This window comes from Calliopsis andreniformis, chromosome 9 (genome assembly GCF_051401765.1).
Source record: "Calliopsis andreniformis isolate RMS-2024a chromosome 9, iyCalAndr_principal, whole genome shotgun sequence".
Lineage (NCBI taxonomy): Eukaryota > Metazoa > Arthropoda > Insecta > Hymenoptera > Andrenidae > Calliopsis > Calliopsis andreniformis.
Window position 1 is genome coordinate 1293043 of NC_135070.1, and position 16493 is coordinate 1309535.

At 37.4% G+C, this 16493-nt stretch overlaps 4 protein-coding genes across 6 annotated transcripts; 2 read left to right on the plus strand and 2 right to left on the minus strand.

The window, feature by feature from the left end:
* The first annotated feature begins 574 nt into the window (after positions 1-574).
* On the plus strand, positions 575-3692 carry LOC143183846 (uncharacterized). The gene is made up of 4 exons (XM_076385596.1): positions 575-692; positions 778-942; positions 1039-3342; positions 3418-3692. Exons 2-4 carry the CDS (start codon positions 779-781, stop codon positions 3455-3457), a joined length of 2508 nt encoding a protein of 835 aa, XP_076241711.1. The 5' UTR covers positions 575-692; position 778; the 3' UTR covers positions 3458-3692.
* On the minus strand, positions 3677-10941 carry LOC143183845 (uncharacterized). Of its 3 annotated transcripts, none has more exons than XM_076385595.1 (6): positions 10833-10941; positions 9365-9637; positions 9191-9290; positions 5556-9106; positions 5257-5418; positions 3677-5173 (listed from the first exon to the last, which is right to left on the minus strand). In XM_076385595.1, the coding sequence occupies exons 2-6, from the start codon at positions 9440-9442 to the stop codon at positions 4949-4951; spliced, it is 4116 nt and encodes a 1371-aa protein (XP_076241710.1). In that variant the 5' UTR covers positions 9443-9637; positions 10833-10941; the 3' UTR covers positions 3677-4948. The 3 variants fall into 3 exon arrangements, with proteins under 3 accessions (XP_076241710.1, XP_076241709.1, XP_076241708.1); XM_076385594.1 differs by lacking the exon at positions 10833-10941 and adding an exon at positions 9840-9956 and having other exon boundaries at positions 5568-9106; XM_076385593.1 differs by lacking the exon at positions 10833-10941 and adding an exon at positions 9840-9956.
* Positions 10942-11024: 83 nt separating this feature from the next.
* LOC143183848 (uncharacterized) lies at positions 11025-14871 on the minus strand. Its single transcript, XM_076385604.1, has 2 exons — positions 14639-14871; positions 11025-12618 (listed from the first exon to the last, which is right to left on the minus strand). Exons 1-2 carry the CDS (start codon positions 14759-14761, stop codon positions 11041-11043), a joined length of 1701 nt encoding a protein of 566 aa, XP_076241719.1. The 5' UTR covers positions 14762-14871; the 3' UTR covers positions 11025-11040.
* On the plus strand, positions 14804-16489 carry LOC143183849 (pre-mRNA-splicing factor Syf2). Its single transcript, XM_076385605.1, has 4 exons — positions 14804-15550; positions 15711-15851; positions 15931-16226; positions 16298-16489. Exons 1-4 carry the CDS (start codon positions 15455-15457, stop codon positions 16461-16463), a joined length of 699 nt encoding a protein of 232 aa, XP_076241720.1. The 5' UTR covers positions 14804-15454; the 3' UTR covers positions 16464-16489.
* The last annotated feature ends 4 nt before the right edge of the window (positions 16490-16493 follow it).

Consider the following 16493-nt stretch of genomic DNA (forward strand, 5'->3'; position numbering starts at 1 on the left):
TTTTTACCTAGAGAAATTCTTTTAATGTCCTTCCTTCTGTCTGAAAATATAGACAGATATAGGAGTTATTAAAGCCATAATTCGAATTTTTTGAAAATATGATATAGGTCGTTTTGCCTTACAGCTTACAGACATGTTATATATGTATTAAAAGATATTTCACAATCGTATAAATAATGCGGACTGATGACTCATTGTTAGTTAAAAGCTTGCAGTAATACTAATTTCAATTTAACAATAGAAGACACACTTTATGTTATAAGTAGTCAATCTTGGCTTGAAAAACTGTCAAAGGAATTGGTCTGGATTGCTTAAAATCGATCTAACAACCGCTTTGAAGCTCACCCACGCGCCAACCGGGTAACCGACATATCAGCTGCCACACAGGTGTCCCGATTCGCAATTTTCTGGATGGTTAACCGATTACGGGGGCGCTCGCGATGGTTTCGTTCGATACCGATTTCATTCACGGTGATTTTCACGTATCAGTACATGGGGTCCCATGTGGTCGGTACTGATAAGCGGTAAATTGAACTTGTATCGAATTGTGGTCGAGCTCTGCGAGTATAAAAGCCCGACTCCTTGGGTCTCGAAGCATCAGCAGCTCTCCGAAGCTCCTAGGAGAAACAAGAAGTCTACACAACTGGTGAAACACCGAGAATACTTACAGATCGAGAAACAAAAATATACAGGTGAGTTACAGAGAAAAATACGAAAATATTGAAATACGCAATAATTTGAGAGAAGAATAACAAAAATTTCATTTTTGTTTTGAAGAATGCGGCGCACAAGACACGTCGCGCTGCCAGTGCGAGCTTGGCAGTACGTTGGTCTTCTAATCGTATCCCTCGCCTGCCTAACACTTGGGCTGGTCTCCAGAGACAAAGAAGGTCGCGCAGGAAGCTTAGCAGGACCTGAACTAGAACATCGAGCTCCTCACGAGTAAAAAAATAATCCTTTATATTTTTCTGAATATTTGAAATAATTTAAAAATACTATTAAACTATCATACATTGTTTTTATCCTTCATATTTTTAGAGTGGATGCCTGCCCAAATTTGAATCCGTTTACCAAGATGCCTCTTTTCTCAACTCTCCGGCAAGACGAAACCAGAGTTCTGAAACCATCTGCAAACACTCGAATCTCTAGATCCAACTTGACACCGATTGACACCAGGATCTCTAGATCACAGAGTCTGGACCGTCTCTCTGAAGCTCGACTAGACTCTAGAAGAAACTTCCTTGGCACAGACAGACTGGTCAGGCAGAAAAGAAGCATCGACGTCTCCAGGCGTACTCTCGAATCGAGGTTCAGGACTAGGAATGAAGATCGAACATCATCTAGGCGTTCATCAGATCCCACGGTTCGACTTTCCCGTTCGCAGACCTTCGACGACGTTCGATTTGTTGCTCAATCCTTGGACCGTAGATCGCGAAGCACTGAACGGAGGCTTCCTGCTGCTTTCGATCGTCGACAAAATCGCGAAACTGTTGAACGCAGGGCATCTGAACGCCGCGAACACATTAGCCGCTTAGACAATCGACTCGATTTTGGACAACGTAATTTACGATCTACAGAACGCCGCGAACAAAGCCGCCTGGACAATCGATTCGATTCTGAACAACGTAATTTACGATCTACAGAACGCCGCGAACATATTAGTCGCCTGGACAATCGACTTGATTCTAGACAACGTAATTTACGATCTACAGAACGCCGCGATACAGTTTTAAACCGTCAAGCACGCCACGAACGCACTAACCGATTTAACCGACTCGACGTTAGACAACACACTTCACAAGCTGTAGAACGCCGTGAAAGAACTTTAGATCGTCAAACACGCCGTGAAAATCAACTCGAGACTGAAAAACACAGGTTCCGTACCCTCGACCGCCGAGGACTAAGTTTAGATCGTCGCGCTAACGAAAAACGAGAAAATACTCGTGAGGATCGTCAAAGGTTACTTAACCGTGCCGTTTCCGAAAATCGAATGAACCGTCGAGTTGAAGATCGTCAGTCACCTGCTCGAGTCGTCCGTGAAAATCGCTTAAATTCTGAAGAAAATCGGCGAAATATTCGATCCATTCAAGATGACAGACAAAGATCTCGATATTCTGTTTCACGGGACCAAGATAGGCGATCTGTAATTCGAACGACTGAAAATGCTAGGCAACTTGATTCTCGATCCTCTCGCAGTTTTGAAAGAACTTTGATCGCTCGCGTTAGCACACGACAATCTCGACCCCTGGAACGACAGAATTCGCGAAATGTAGATCGCTTTGCTGACCAAAAGTTATCGAAAAGATCGATGGATGTGGAAAGACGTGAAAGAAACCGATTGCAGTCGCGTGTAAACGAAGCCTCTAGAGAACGTGATTTGCTTGTGCGATCTAGGGAGCTTAGATCTACAGACACTCGTACGAACAGGAACGATCGTACTGCAACAAACAATGACAGACGAAACCGTGTACAGGTCACAATGAAACGGGATTCTAGATTTGATATAGATCGTTTATCTATTGGACGGACAGAACAACGAGAACGTACTAATGAACGAAGGGAGAAAATCAACCGATTGGATCGCCATTTAAGCAGCAGAATGAACGTGAGACGCGACTCTTCAACTATCAAGTCACTGGAACGCACTAAAGTCGATGATTTGGAACAACGGGAGAGACTAGATCGGTTGAATCTAGCTCGTGAATCACGTGACTCTCGAATTCGTCTTGCCAGGATATCCGAGGCTTCTAGACGCGACCTGGAACAACGTCGAACCAGGAATCTTTCCAATGACCGAAGATCAGAACGTCGGGCATTAGTCAACTCTAACAGGTCCTCGGAAAGGAGATCCACTGTCCTCGATTCCTTAAATCGTGAAGAAGTTAGAGCCGATCGTCGTGTTATGCAGGAGAGGATTAATCGACAAGGTTTGGATTCATCTCTTCGGCAGAGGCTCGATATTAGCCGATTACAAAGAACACGTGCTACTATTCCTGCATCTGATCGAACGATCCAAAGAGAACAAAGACTGACCGATAGAACTCGTGTACCATTGGCAGCTTCTCGCGGCAGAACTCTGATTGATACCAGACGATCTAGATCAGTCGATCTTGCCCGTTTCTCAGACAAAGATTTAGATACTCAACTATTCCGTGCCTCTGTTGTGTCCCCGAATACTCGCTTATTCACAAGAGCCAGGATATTAGATGTTCCAAGTTTCACGAGACAAAAGAATTTCATGAAAGATGATTTGACGTTGGAAGTTATACGCCAAGCATTCATTATTGGCCTCTGCGCGATCTACGGTCTTTCCATGTTCTCCGGCAAAAGGTCTTTCATTAGGTAAGCGAAATACCTAGAATCGATAACATAAAAAGTTGACTATCAAGATTCATGAAATACAATTACTTGTTGCAGCAACGTCGTCAGACAGGCGCCACGCTTCATCGTATGGTAGATGAACGAGCTAGTTCACTCACGAAGAAGACAACAATCCGCTACTTCCACGATCTGCTTCTAGTCACTCTTCTAGTATAATAGTTCCTTGCATTGTGTACCGTCGTCTAACAATTCCCTGGCTGTATATTAATGTACAGTTAACGTTTCCTGCGTAGAGAGGCATAAATGTATCGCATGTATTTAAAAAGATATATTTTGTCCGAATAAATTGTTCAGATCAAAGTCAAACAAAATGTATTTATTATGCTAAAGTACCCTTAAAACATCGTCACAACAAAAACACTAATTTAATCTCATACACATCGGATAGAATAATCAAAGAGAAGATAAGTAATTTATTAAAGTCATAATCTCATAGTTTTGTACATTGCGACGGTTTAGCTTAAAATTATGTAGCTATAAAAAAACATGGTGGTATTAATGTGTACATCCAGTCTTAAAGAAGTAACTACACTCGGTGTGACTATAATAATTTGATAAAAATAGATGGCATCATGAAAGCAAACTTAAAACATTTAATGAGTATGAATAATCGTCTTTTGACGAAAACTTTTGCATTGTCAGTACACGTCGATTTGTGCGATGTGCGTATGCTTTGTTCCTCGTGAGTGCATAGGGTCCAATCGATTTTTGATAAGACGCTTAATCATGGATACTTCTACAACTCTCACATACAGATGGATTCGTTGATAGCGAAAAATGGGCGAATATAAATAGGAAATAAATACGATTATTTAAACGAGTAATATGAACGCTTATATACAGCGCGATCTCAAAAAAGCCTCATGTAAAAAACTATGTTCTACGTAACTTTGGAAGATGTTTCGTTCTTTTTTATGTTTTTCTCATCTTCGTCAAATCGTCTTAATAATTATTAAGTACAAGGCTAAAGCTATAGCAGTCCGATTCAATTTTTACTCCTACATCAATAGATAAATAAAAAGTCTGCTTTCGGTAAATATAGATCAAAATATTTCTATATGTCTTCATTTGATATCCGACTATCATACAATTCTACTCCAATTATAGATACTGGCAAGAAGAAATGTCAACGATAAATTACCATAAAACAGTAACTTCGTCGTCCATTCTTTTTTTCTTTCTTTTTCTAATCTTTGGCAGTGATCCCAGTCGAGACGTTACTCGCGAGTTTCCCTAGGATCGATATGATTTCACTGGTATCTCAAATAAAACTAAAGATATTGCAATAGTGGCCACTTTGTACAACTGACTGTTGCCTTACACATACGTCGACCAATCGTTATAACGGTAAGTTTAAATCACGCTTACAATATGAAGTAGTTAACAATATAATAACTTTTCCTAATGGAAACGTACATTACCTTCCAGCATGCTCGGACGAATAATTACAATGCCCACTAACGAAGTCAAGAAATGTCTCGTTTAGATCGCATAATTACATCCTACTGATATTTGTTAACTCCTCGCAAACGTCGCTTTAAAATTAAACCCAGCTCGATTTATAAAATCAGTGGACGTTAGCGATTTCTTGCAGCATTCCCAAGATATGATCAAGTTCTTGCCGAAAATAGCATAACTGTCGATTTTTACCTTTCTCGTTCTTACAGTCTTTACACTGCGTTCTATTTCGAAGTAAATCGCGCACCATTGTCTGAAGAGTCATTTCTCGACTTTCGTGTCGTTGCTGAAGGATTGTTATTTTATCCTGTAACAATTGTAACTGTTCTGTGCCCTAAAATAAAAGTAAAAGTAAATATTTATTATAAATCAAGGAATAAAACTAGAAAGCCATAGCACGCACAAATAATTACATACCGGCGTTGATAAATACTTGACTTTCTCATTTAGCGTCTTCACTCTATTCTCCAAGTGATCCCGTTCAGCCTTCAGAACGACCACTTGTTCCTTGAAATCTCTTAACTTTTCAATTTGCTGCTTTAAGTGCGATATCACAGCTATTTGCGTATTTATTTGACCCTATAAAAAAAAGGCAATCCAAAATTTAGTACTATTTATTAAAAAATTGAAGTACTACGTGCAAGCATTTGAGAATTTATAAGAAGTAATTAGAAATATAAAAGGTACTAGTTAATACTGCACGTAATACTACGAACCTGTAACTTTACCACTTTAGAATCTCCAAATTTGACGCTGTACTCTTTGAGCAAAGTGGCCATCTCACGTTCGTGTTCTTCTTGCAAAAGATTCAAGTCATGCAGTCGTTTATTCTTCAAAGCCATGTAGTCCTTGTTCATCTTGCTTAATTCTTCCTTTAAGATATCATTCTCATCGGTTAATCTCTTTACAAGATTACTATCGCCATTCTCAGTATAATGCATGGGATCATAGAGCTTTTGTACAGAAGCAGATAGACGCTGTGTGTTCGAGTCAGACATGTGTCCATTTTGATAGACATTTGAGTTTTGGTCGTTCCCTTCAGCAGCTTTCAAAGTCAGTAACTTTGAATCCGAGGAAACCATACCGCGATTCATTTTCTCGAAATCCATGGTCTTGATAGTCCTTCTGTCGTTCAACAATTTCTCCCTTTCCTTTTGCAGTCTTCTATTAGTCTTCTGTAGTTCCTGAAATTCTTTGGTGAGCTTTGAAACTGATTTGTCCTTATTTGCCAGCTCTAATTTCAATCCTCTTATTGTAGCTAAGAGATGGGCATCCTCTTTAACAGCCTGACACTTAGGAACTGTTTTAGTTGATGATTTCTGATCCTTCTTATCTTCTTTCTCAAACGACCCAGCTCTCTCTTCCCTTCTAATAGTTTCAACACTCTTATTTTCTACAAGTTTTGATGCTGTTTGAGTAAACATGTCGTTATATACTTTACGATCTTTGACATTCACTTCAAAGAGTTTGTTCTCTAGCTCCATTATCTGTGTAGTGTATTTCTCTTTCATATCAGAGAACTTCTTCTGGAATTCAATTAGTTTTTGCTGTGCTAAATCGTCCCTTGCCTTGATTTCGCTTTCCAAACTAGTGATTCGATCCTCTAACAACTTTACTTTCTCTGTACCGATCTTCTCCTGCTCTGAATTCGCTGTTAATATAAGCGCAGATACGGAGTCAGGATTCTTCCTTTTAAGTATCCTTTCCATTTCCCGCACTTGCCTATTCAAGTCTGTAATTTTTTTACTATCGAGGATCACTTGGTCTTTTAACTTTTGTGTCAGTTGCTTCTCGCGTTCTACATGACTTTTAGCTATTTGTAACTTCTCCTGAAGATTTCCTTCCTTTACTCTCAGCTCCAACAGTTCCTTCTCCAGTGGAAGTATATTTTGTTGAAGCCTGTCAAACTCTTGTTTCACTACTCGTAGCTGTTCCGTTTTGGAGCTTAATTTTACTGTCAGATCTTCCAATTGCTTCTTCAATTCTAGTTCTGCTGTAGTCATAGCTTGCAATCGAGTAGTGATGAAGTTGTTTTTCGTTTGCAACTGTTCCTTGAACATCTCCAATTCATCGTTCAAAAGACTGTTCTGCTGATTCAAATCTTCATTCTTTAATGCCCAATCAGCATTTTTCTCTCGAAGTTCTGAAACTTCCAGATTAAGTTTCAAAGTTTCTTCTTCGAGATCTTTTACCCTATCAGCAAGTTCTTGCATTTTACCCGATTCCAATGCCGTGCTTTTTTGCTTCTGTAACTGTTTCATTTCTTCCTGCATACGTCTCGCATCGCGTATCAACTTCTTGTTCTCCATTTCGTAAGTGCGTATCATGTTCTCTTGTTTCTCTAACTCTTTTTCCAGAAGAATAACCTTCGTCTCTTTTTTCGGTGGAGGTTCTGGGCGTTTGTCACTCAACGAAAGTTCATCTACCTTTGCTTTTAAAATTATATTTTGCTTCTTCAATGCAAACAGTTCTTCCTCAAAGGATACACGCATATTGTCCATTTGGTTTTTGTACATTTTTGCTTCAGACTCTAGTTGTTGTTTTAGAAGAGCATTCTTGTGCCTCTCCTCTTTACATAACATTTCCCAATTCTGCTTTGTTATATTTTGCTTCGTATCGCCAATCATCGTAGATGTCTTGATATGACTATCTGGTGATTTCGTTAAGGAGCTTTTATACGTGGAAGACAATGCAGGAGTAGAACCAGTCTTAATAGGATCCCTTTTTGGCTTTGGAAGAAGTTTTGATTTAGGAAGAATTTTCGTAATTGGTTTAACAGTAGGTTGCAATTTTGGCTTCAATGTTGGCGAACGTCTCATTACAGAATTGGCAGGTTTCTTTCCTGTATCTAAAGGTTTGTTTGCTCTCAAATTTTCTACAGAAGTTCTAAATGATGTTTTGCATATCTGATCGTAACTTCTTGACTTAGAAAACTTTATTTCTTTTTTCTGCTGTTTCACATTTGATGCACTAGCCACATGGATGGATTCACGTTTTAAGTTACTGCGTTGTGTAGTTGCTGTAATTACGCTGGCTTTAATCTCACAATTTGATATGGTTTTATGTTCATCTGCTTTTGCATCTTCTGTAGTTTCTTTGTCCTGTTGTGTTGCACTTTCCATGGTCTTTTCGGCTAACAATTTTGGAATTGTATCAGCGAACAGTTCTAATCTTGGTGTGAGGCCAACTGTATACAACTCCTCCTTAGAATTAAGTCCTTTCTTAGTTTCCTTTGATGTAACTATCTTTTTTGGAGATAACTGATCTTTTTTATTAGATGTTGTTAATTCATTTTGATTATTACTACTATTCTGAGAACGTTTAGATTCTTCTTCACCTAAACTAGAATCCGTTTCAACTATTTCATGTTTCTCTTTAGAATCATTCTGTTGAGGCAATTCTTTTTCTAATATATCTGAAATTTCTTTCTCTGGAAATACAGGACTCTTATCATTTGCAGGATCTTTTTCTAGATCAGATATTTTCTGATCTGTAGATTTCGGAAGAAATATAGTTGCAGAATTAAACTCATTGGACTGCTGTTCCTTTTTGTCAGTTTGTCCTTGCAAAAGTTTCAAAAAATGTGAAAAATCTTCTTGTCCAAAGCTTGAACTACCTGACATACCACCTTCAGCTCTTTCTTTAGATCTCTTTAATAAATCTTCAAAAAAATCCTTATCTACATCGGTTATCTCTTTCTGTAAATTATCTTTATCTGATTCTATTTTTCTTGTACTTTTTAATTCCTCTGACTTTGAATGTCTTTCAATTGGGTCATCCAAATCAGAACTACTTGACACTTCTACTTTCTGTTCTTCAAATTTTCTTCTTTGTAATTCCAATGTTTTTGGAGCTTTTAACCCATTCATATTTTCATAAATAATTTCAAATCCAGGACTGTTATCCCTCTTTTTCTCATATTTGGGACTTTTTTTTATTCTTTCTGTTTCCTTATGCACTTCCTCTTCTATCATTTGAAAGATATCTGCTTCTAATTGCCTAACTCGGTTAAGACTTTCTACATCCTCTGAAAGATTCTCAGGTACTAAAGTATCAGATTTTGATCCACTTTTGGATAAACTAGTGCTATTTTTTCGTACAAGCTTCTCAGCTTCCTCTAGTAACTCCTGTAAAGACTGTTCCTCTTCCGTAGAATTCTTAGTCATATTCCTAGATTTTGTACGATCAGGAGCTGAATTTGGACTAAGAGCTCCAGCAATTTTACTCATTTCTTCTAAAATGCTACCTATATCTTCATCAGTTGCATCTATGTGAAAAATTAGAAATTGTAGCAGTTTTATATTTGAGAAACTAACAAATAGAAAACATTAATATATATGAAACTACTTACTCTCAAAGTCTGATGGATATTTATCAAAAGCTGCAGAAGCCAAAATATCGCACAAGGTATCATCTTTGTCTTTCATTTCAATTTCACTTTTATGCATGGCCTACAAGGAAGAAAATATTAAATTTTTCAATTCGCTTAGTGAAAAAGTATAAAAAATATTACTATTTTAATTACTTTGCACATTTTCTCTTTCTCCAAAAACTCTTTCATCGATGAGCTTACATCAGGCGAAGGGGATGGAGACTGTTTCATATTTGCATCACTTGGAGCTGCGTTAGAAACTTCAAGCTTAGTCTCTGGCTTCTTTAACCACCATTTCTCCTTGTCATTCTTTTCATCTTGTTCATTTTCCTTGATCACTTTTGGTTTCTCTTTTATTCTAATTGAATTTTCACCCACACTAAGGCTGATAGATGAACCCAAAGTATCATCTTCAGTTGATATTAACTGCATACAAATTAAATATGTAGAAAGACAGAATTACAACTAAGAAGATAATAACTGTAAGGTACTCCTCTTTATCAATTAAAACTGTTTTTACGAAAACATTTTAATTTAATATTAAATCATTGAAGTGACAGGAACAGTAAACCGATTTTGTGAAACTAGACAGGTTAACACAATTAGTATAACAAACGATATAACTTACATCCTCAAAGCGAGGAGACTTCTTTGAGTTTGAGGACATTCGGATGTTTTGCTAATAGCACTTACAAACGTTACAATTAAATTGATCAATCATCTTTTGAATCGTTTGACACTTGCCGTACTTTTTGTTTGTTTGTCAGTTTTAATTCGCTCAATGATCGCTTACAGCGACCTCACCTGTCCAGTACCGTATTTAAAAGACTTCGAAACCCAAAGCAAGGTAAGACTAAAAAAAATTATGTAAGAGGATTGTTCACAAAAACGATAATAATTAACGGAAAGATGACTTTTCTATTTTTAATTATAATTTATTATTCAACCTAACAATTTGGGATATAGAGAATTATTTTGATAACAATCGTAATATTTTATTTGTTCAATTAACAAATTATTGTAAAGAATGTATTTTATTTATTATTATAAGTAGACGAAAAAGACAAACTGTAATTTTAGTATATAATAAAAATAAGTAACAAAATTTACATGTATATATATAAAACATTGTATATCGATGTCAATTATATTGTACAGTCCCAATTATCCCGAATCTCATAAATCTAACATCGGCTTTAATGAATTACACTCGCTTATAAGGAATATTAAATGATATGTATTAACTGATCGAAAGTTTATATTCATGTTGCTAAATGTAAACGGTAATTGCTAAGTAACGACATTAATCGAAAATTTAGTTTGATCGACTCATAAGAGGGACATGTACAATGAAATAATAATTTGACGAATCTTTTGCACTTGGAACACCTTATATCACAACATCATGTATATGAATCTATATCTCTTCTATATCATAAAATATATATGAATATGTAATACGAATATATCTTTTACAATTTAAAGGCGATTCGTGAATTTTTATCTACATAATATTCTTAAGCGTGTATGTTTACATTTGTATTCGTAAAAATAATATTACACGATTAACCATTTCTAATTTACATTATCAAAATACATTACATAGGTACCTATCCCTTACCAGTTTAGACTAGTAATAGATGATCTTGCGCATGCCTGCACAAATGTACTCAAGAAGAGTGGACATTCTATACGCTATTAATTATAGAATCACCTATTCTGTAGCACCCTGGATAATTCGGGTGACATCCATGATTCTATTTCTTGAGAAACATTTCAAATAAAAATAAATCTCTATTCGATCACATTATCCACGGTCTGTAAATCAATCAACGATAACATGCGTGTAATTTTAATAATTCTTTGTTAAGAAATCGCATGTTACATTCTTCACAGTAATGTTTGATGTTGCTATCGTTCAACTTAATTAATGTAGAAATCTTTTGTGTGCTAACAATATCCGTGATTGTCTTCATTGCATCTCTATCAATTGATTCACCCGTGTCTGTCATATTTCGAAGCGTTTTTCGTAATTTCTTAGCTGACTCTCTCGTACTACCAACTTTTCTGATCTTCCCGTTTCTAAGATTAAGATCGTGGCTCCTTAAACATTTTGGTAAATAACTCTCGGTATTTTGATTCGGATTAACTTTCCCCGGTTTTAATTTTCCTGTTGCCACGTACTTTGGGAAGCTCAAATCATTAATGCTGAATTTAATATCCTGTTGCGTGTTATTGAAAATACTACAATTTACTCTATCGTTTTGAACATTGAGAAAATCTGTAGGCAGTGCATCGATTTTATTGGCTTTACCGCTAGAGTTGAGCGCTTTGCAATCCTTCGTCATCGTCAAAAACGATGTTGGTTTATCTATCACGGTATCATCGAGGTCCGAGATCTGCTCCTCTTTTATCGTAACTTTGATCCTATCCTCCGCCACTTTGCGTACCTTCCTCGAAGGTAGCTGCAGCTTGCTTGCAATGTTGCGGACCTTCTCTTTATTCGTTCGATCCACATCGTTCTGCGTTCTTTGGTTCTTATCTGTCGATTTTGTGTACTTCCTCGTCCCTCCCCAATAATAGATCGTTTCCTTTCTGGGCCTAAGAGTGCGGCCCTCGAAGTCGTCCATCTTCTCTGTTTTGATCCAAGTCGTATCGAATATCGATTGTTGTGACGGTGCCTTCAGCTTCTCAGACTTCAATAATGACTTCACGGAAGTTTTCTTTTTAGTCTCTGCGTAATCTACAGAATTCTTTCTGGGCCTCAGATTGCGAACGATTGTGGTCTTTGAGACTTCCTTGTTGACGTTAAACGCTGTTCTACCGTCATTTACATAATCAAAGCTAGAAGTTGACCTATTGTTCCCCGTGTCTTTGTTATTCTTTTTATTGGGCGTGGGCAGAGAAGACCGTCCCTGGCACGTTTTATTCTTTATGAGATTTTTCTTTACAGCTTGGGACTCGTTAACGAGACCACCGTCACTTGCTTCAACGTCATCCAGCCTATTGCACCTCGATGATTTCGTAGTCTCGTAGTTAGTAGGTACAGTTTGATTACTTTGGTCCATTTTATCACAGCAACATCTACATCGTGCATAAGTGGCGTACGGAAGATCGTTCGACTGGTACGTCACCGAGTTCATCGAATTGATGTAGTTTACATTATCATCTATAGTGTTAATGTCGTACGCGTCGTAGTCTAACGGCTCGATTTTGATCTTGAAGTTCTCTATGTGCACCATCGGTATACCGACCCTCTCTTTCGGTGCCTCGGTCCTCATCCAAGACAACTGACTCTTCAGGTGCGCGTCCGTCTTTAAACAGTCGACGTAGAACTTGTGAAACTCCTCTAGTTTATAGCTGCACCGATGGCACATGTGCTTCGGTAGCAGGTCCATTTCGTGCACCTGCGGATACATAGTCTGTGCGAATAATTGCATAATCTTGTACGCGACGTGATCACTCGAGAATAACGAACGTATACGATGAGTGCAATAGGTGGGGACACAGCACGCGTCGTGTAGATCTTCGCGAGGATAAGGAAGCGAAGGATAATTGCGCACCAAGCCCTTTCTTTCGTGGAACAGAATTATAAACATTCAATTACGCGGTGTTTCAAATCGACTTGTATAATTGGTATATGATGAGTTTTAATCTGAAAAGTTGCATACACAACTTTTGCTACAATGTGTATGTATCATAATTTTTTGAATAATAACAGTGGAATGATGGTAGGAGGACTGGAAATGCATGAATAGCGTGTGCCACATTACGGTTCTGTTTAACAGAATTATACTAAATAAGTTTTCAATAATTGTGTATGTACTTATATACCATTCAATATAAAAAAGATAAGTGTTACACATTTTTTATAAGTTACAATATAGTATAATTCTGCTTTATTATTAGTCATTTTTTCGCCTATCTACGCATTTTTTAAATTTTTTGTAGAATTTTTGAAATAACACATCTTTTCAAGATACTCTAGATCTCAGTTTTGACGCAGGTAAAGTTTTCATACAGTACATTACTATTGTTGATTAGTATGTATATTAATTAAATAACGCATTAGTCAAGAGATGATATTATTTTTCGGCTTTCATACTTCGATCAGCTGAACCAGATTAAAACTTATTTGCTTTCAACTTTATAGGATTGAGTTACACTCGAAATGGTACACCTAAGATAAGCTTTTTCGATACACGCTAAAGTTTCCTCGGTACCAATAGAATGAACTACTTATGTTTTCGATCGAAAAAATAAATGTAATATAATTTTAAGGTCAAAACCCTGATCTCCACTCTACTAATACATGTATGTATATAATAATAATAATAATTGTAAAAAATATTAATAAATGTAAAAATTATTATTATTATTAATATCATTTATTAACACGTTTAAATATGAAGATATGAATTAAAGACCAAAAATAAACGACCCAGACTTATAGATGAAAAAATAAGCTCAATGATCAATTCATGTCCTACTGTTCATAAGAAATTTTTCTTTAATCATGAATTGTAATTAGTACACAATTACTTGTTCGAATATGAACATTAAGTGTAATATCTGTGAATTTGGATTGCCTAAAAAACACTCCGAATGCAGCGTGTTCATCTGCACGTAGATATTAAAGTAGGTATTCTGTAACAAGCGTCTTCAATTTTTATAAGATGACCATAATCTAAGTATTTAAAATTGTTCCTCCGTTTAGGAATATAGAATTATTATAGCATTTAGAATCTTTCACGATTCACGTTCCTTATCTGTATGTTATTACGATGTTGTCGAATACATTGGATAAGATCTCGTAAATATTTAATAATAATAATAATATGCGAATTTTTACGCACAGTTTGACTGAAAATATCGATTTCCTTTCAATTAAATGTGTCATAAAACATACTCAAGGGTGAATATTACTTGTAACATTAAAATGAAAATTTCTACACTTTCAATTGTTTCCTCAAAATCTGACCATTCTATCTCGAAAAGTAGATTTCAAAATGTCATTCAACATAGAGGTAGAAAGAAGCTACATTATCGCCTTACGCAATTCTCTAAAACAGTTTACGAGGCATATTGGCGCGCAAAGTAACGATAACCTCACTTTTGGCATCGTAAGTAAATACGATCCGTGAATCGTTGAAAATTCATACGTTTAAGAAAACCTGAACTCATTGTCAGAACGATCGCAACTGATACGAAAAAAGGAAAAATCGATGAATCGAAATGCATAAAGCAAGGGGCACGAACGTGTATGGCCTGGTCAAGAAGGAAAAACTTTGTTGCACGTTCGATTGATGGCGAAAAAGGTGGTCAAGGTGGGGGCATTTATGATTGTTAGAAAAGGATACGTTGAACACGCGTAGAGATGCACGTAGCGAAGGGAGGAGATAATGCGATGAAATGCACTTGACGTACCATGATCGGTAGAACGGCGTTGATTTTCTTCACGTGGTTCTCGTTCTTGTCGAATATATTAATCGATATACCGGATTGCTTGCCGCAGAGGCGGCACACGCGACTCGACTCGAGAGTCTCCATAACGGTAAGTATAGGGAAGAATTAATTTCTCGGTCGGAACGAGAGCGTGCGCGCCGAACAGACGAAAACCCGCGTGCCGAAGCTCCGAGTGGCTGTCCCTTCCGATTCGTCCGTACGCGAACGTTCGTGGCGGCCTAGCCGCGCTCCGCGGGAAAATTCTGAAAAAGCTCGGGCAGCGCGAACTCTCCTTGACGCCACCAGTCGCCAGTGTATATAATTCTGCGTCACGTTTCACCGTGTCGGGGTTCGCGCAAACGCGGATCTTCGCGAGCGAACGTAGCTAAATGTCGCGACGCAAAATTTCATCGGCCGGTTCCTTGCTCGAGCTTCGATACCGGCGGACGAAAAATTCACCCGACTTCTCCCCGACACGCGAGAATTCCGACGATACCACCGCGCTCTAGGAATCTCCGATAATCCGCACGCTTATCGCGCTCCCGTTCGTTGAGGAGGAGAAGATCGATTTCAATCGGCCCTACCACATCAGCCACGGAAATCGGACGAAACGAGTTCGCCTTTTTCGTCATCCACGAACCGTTATTTGGCGACATCTGTAGGAGCCTTTGGGAGTTATTACGTGTTTAGAAGTCCTCATCTGTGCTTTGCTTACGAAAATATTACTGCGTTCTAACCTCGCATGACGTGACAGAAGCTTGTGTTTGAGAAATATTCTGCTTTGAGTTTTGGAGCACGATGGAGACAGATACGGTGAATACTAGTACTGAAAAATCGTTTAAGGAGAAACAGGCAGAGAGAATGAAAAGGTTACGAGAATTGCATCAGAAAAGAGTGAGTATAATAGTAGTGCAATTTTAACCTTCGGAATTAACCTGTTACTAACGGATACAGTCAAATATTCAGCGAGTCAAAGCATTTGAAATTAAATGATTCTGTTCACAAAGGATTAATGTACTCACCAACTGATTTCTATTGTTTTCTCTTCGTTCAGAATGAAGCTAGACAACAGAATCACAAAGAAGTAGTAGAGGAAGATAAGAGGAAAAAATTACCTTCAAACTGGGAGTCGCGTAAAAGACAAGCAGAATGGATAGTGCAGGATGAAGCTGCGAGGAAAGCAGCTCAAGAAAAGGTAATATTTTGTGCGTATCTGTTATCAAAATTCAATATGGATAAATAAAATCTATGCACATTATTTATTGTATCATCAGGGAGAGGACTACGAAAGGACAAAGTTGCTTCATATTGATGCAACAGAGGCAGACCGTATAGCAAGGAAAAAGAAAAATAAAAAGAATCCAGATCCAGGATTCTCAGATTATGAACAGGCAGCTATACGTCAATATAATAGGTTGGTAAAAAATATTAAACCAAATATGGATTCTTATGAGGAAGCCAGAGAGAAATTAGGTCCAGCCTTTTATGGAGATAGAAATACAATATTACATGGACTTCATGAAGATAAAAAGGAAGCTGTTGATAAGATGGTTCAAGATTTGGAGAAGCAGTTAGTACTTCATTCCTAAATGTTTAAAATTGTTGTAGCATAGCAATTTATTAATGTTATCTTGTTTTCAGGATTGCTAAGAGGGATAAATATAGCAGAAGGAGAATGCATAACGATGATGCTGACATTGATTACATTAATGAACGTAATGCGAAATTCAACCAGAAATTAGAAAGATTCTATGGCGAGTACACGCGAGAAACAAAATTGAATTTGGAAAGAGGTACAGCCATATAATGGGGGAGCGGTGTACTAATGGACTTACTA

Bases quoted from the DNA above. Each gene is read 5' to 3' on its own strand.
- LOC143183846 (XM_076385596.1), top strand. From the start codon at position 779: ATGCGGCGCACAAGACACGTCGCGCTGCCAGTGCGAGCTTGGCAGTAC. The intron at 943-1,038 runs GTAAAAAAATAA...TCATATTTTTAG, and splicing joins GAACATCGAGCTCCTCACGA to AGTGGATGCCTGCCCAAATT. The intron at 3,343-3,417 runs GTAAGCGAAATA...TACTTGTTGCAG, and splicing joins GGCAAAAGGTCTTTCATTAG to CAACGTCGTCAGACAGGCGC.
- LOC143183845 (XM_076385593.1), bottom strand. From the start codon at position 9,878: ATGTCCTCAAACTCAAAGAAGTCTCCTCGCTTTGAGGAT. The intron at 9,107-9,190 runs GTAAGTAGTTTC...TTTTTCACATAG, and splicing joins ATATCCATCAGACTTTGAGA to ATGCAACTGATGAAGATATA. The intron at 5,174-5,256 runs GTATGTAATTAT...CTTTTATTTTAG, and splicing joins TCAAGTATTTATCAACGCCG to GGCACAGAACAGTTACAATT.
- LOC143183848 (XM_076385604.1), bottom strand. From the start codon at position 14,761: ATGGAGACTCTCGAGTCGAGTCGCGTGTGCCGCCTCTGCGGCAAGCAA. The intron at 12,619-14,638 runs GTACGTCAAGTG...ATGTATCCGCAG, and splicing joins ACGCCGTTCTACCGATCATG to GTGCACGAAATGGACCTGCT.
- LOC143183849 (XM_076385605.1), top strand. From the start codon at position 15,455: ATGGAGACAGATACGGTGAATACTAGTACTGAAAAATCGTTTAAGGAG. The intron at 15,551-15,710 runs GTGAGTATAATA...CTCTTCGTTCAG, and splicing joins GAGAATTGCATCAGAAAAGA to AATGAAGCTAGACAACAGAA. The intron at 15,852-15,930 runs GTAATATTTTGT...TTGTATCATCAG, and splicing joins GGAAAGCAGCTCAAGAAAAG to GGAGAGGACTACGAAAGGAC.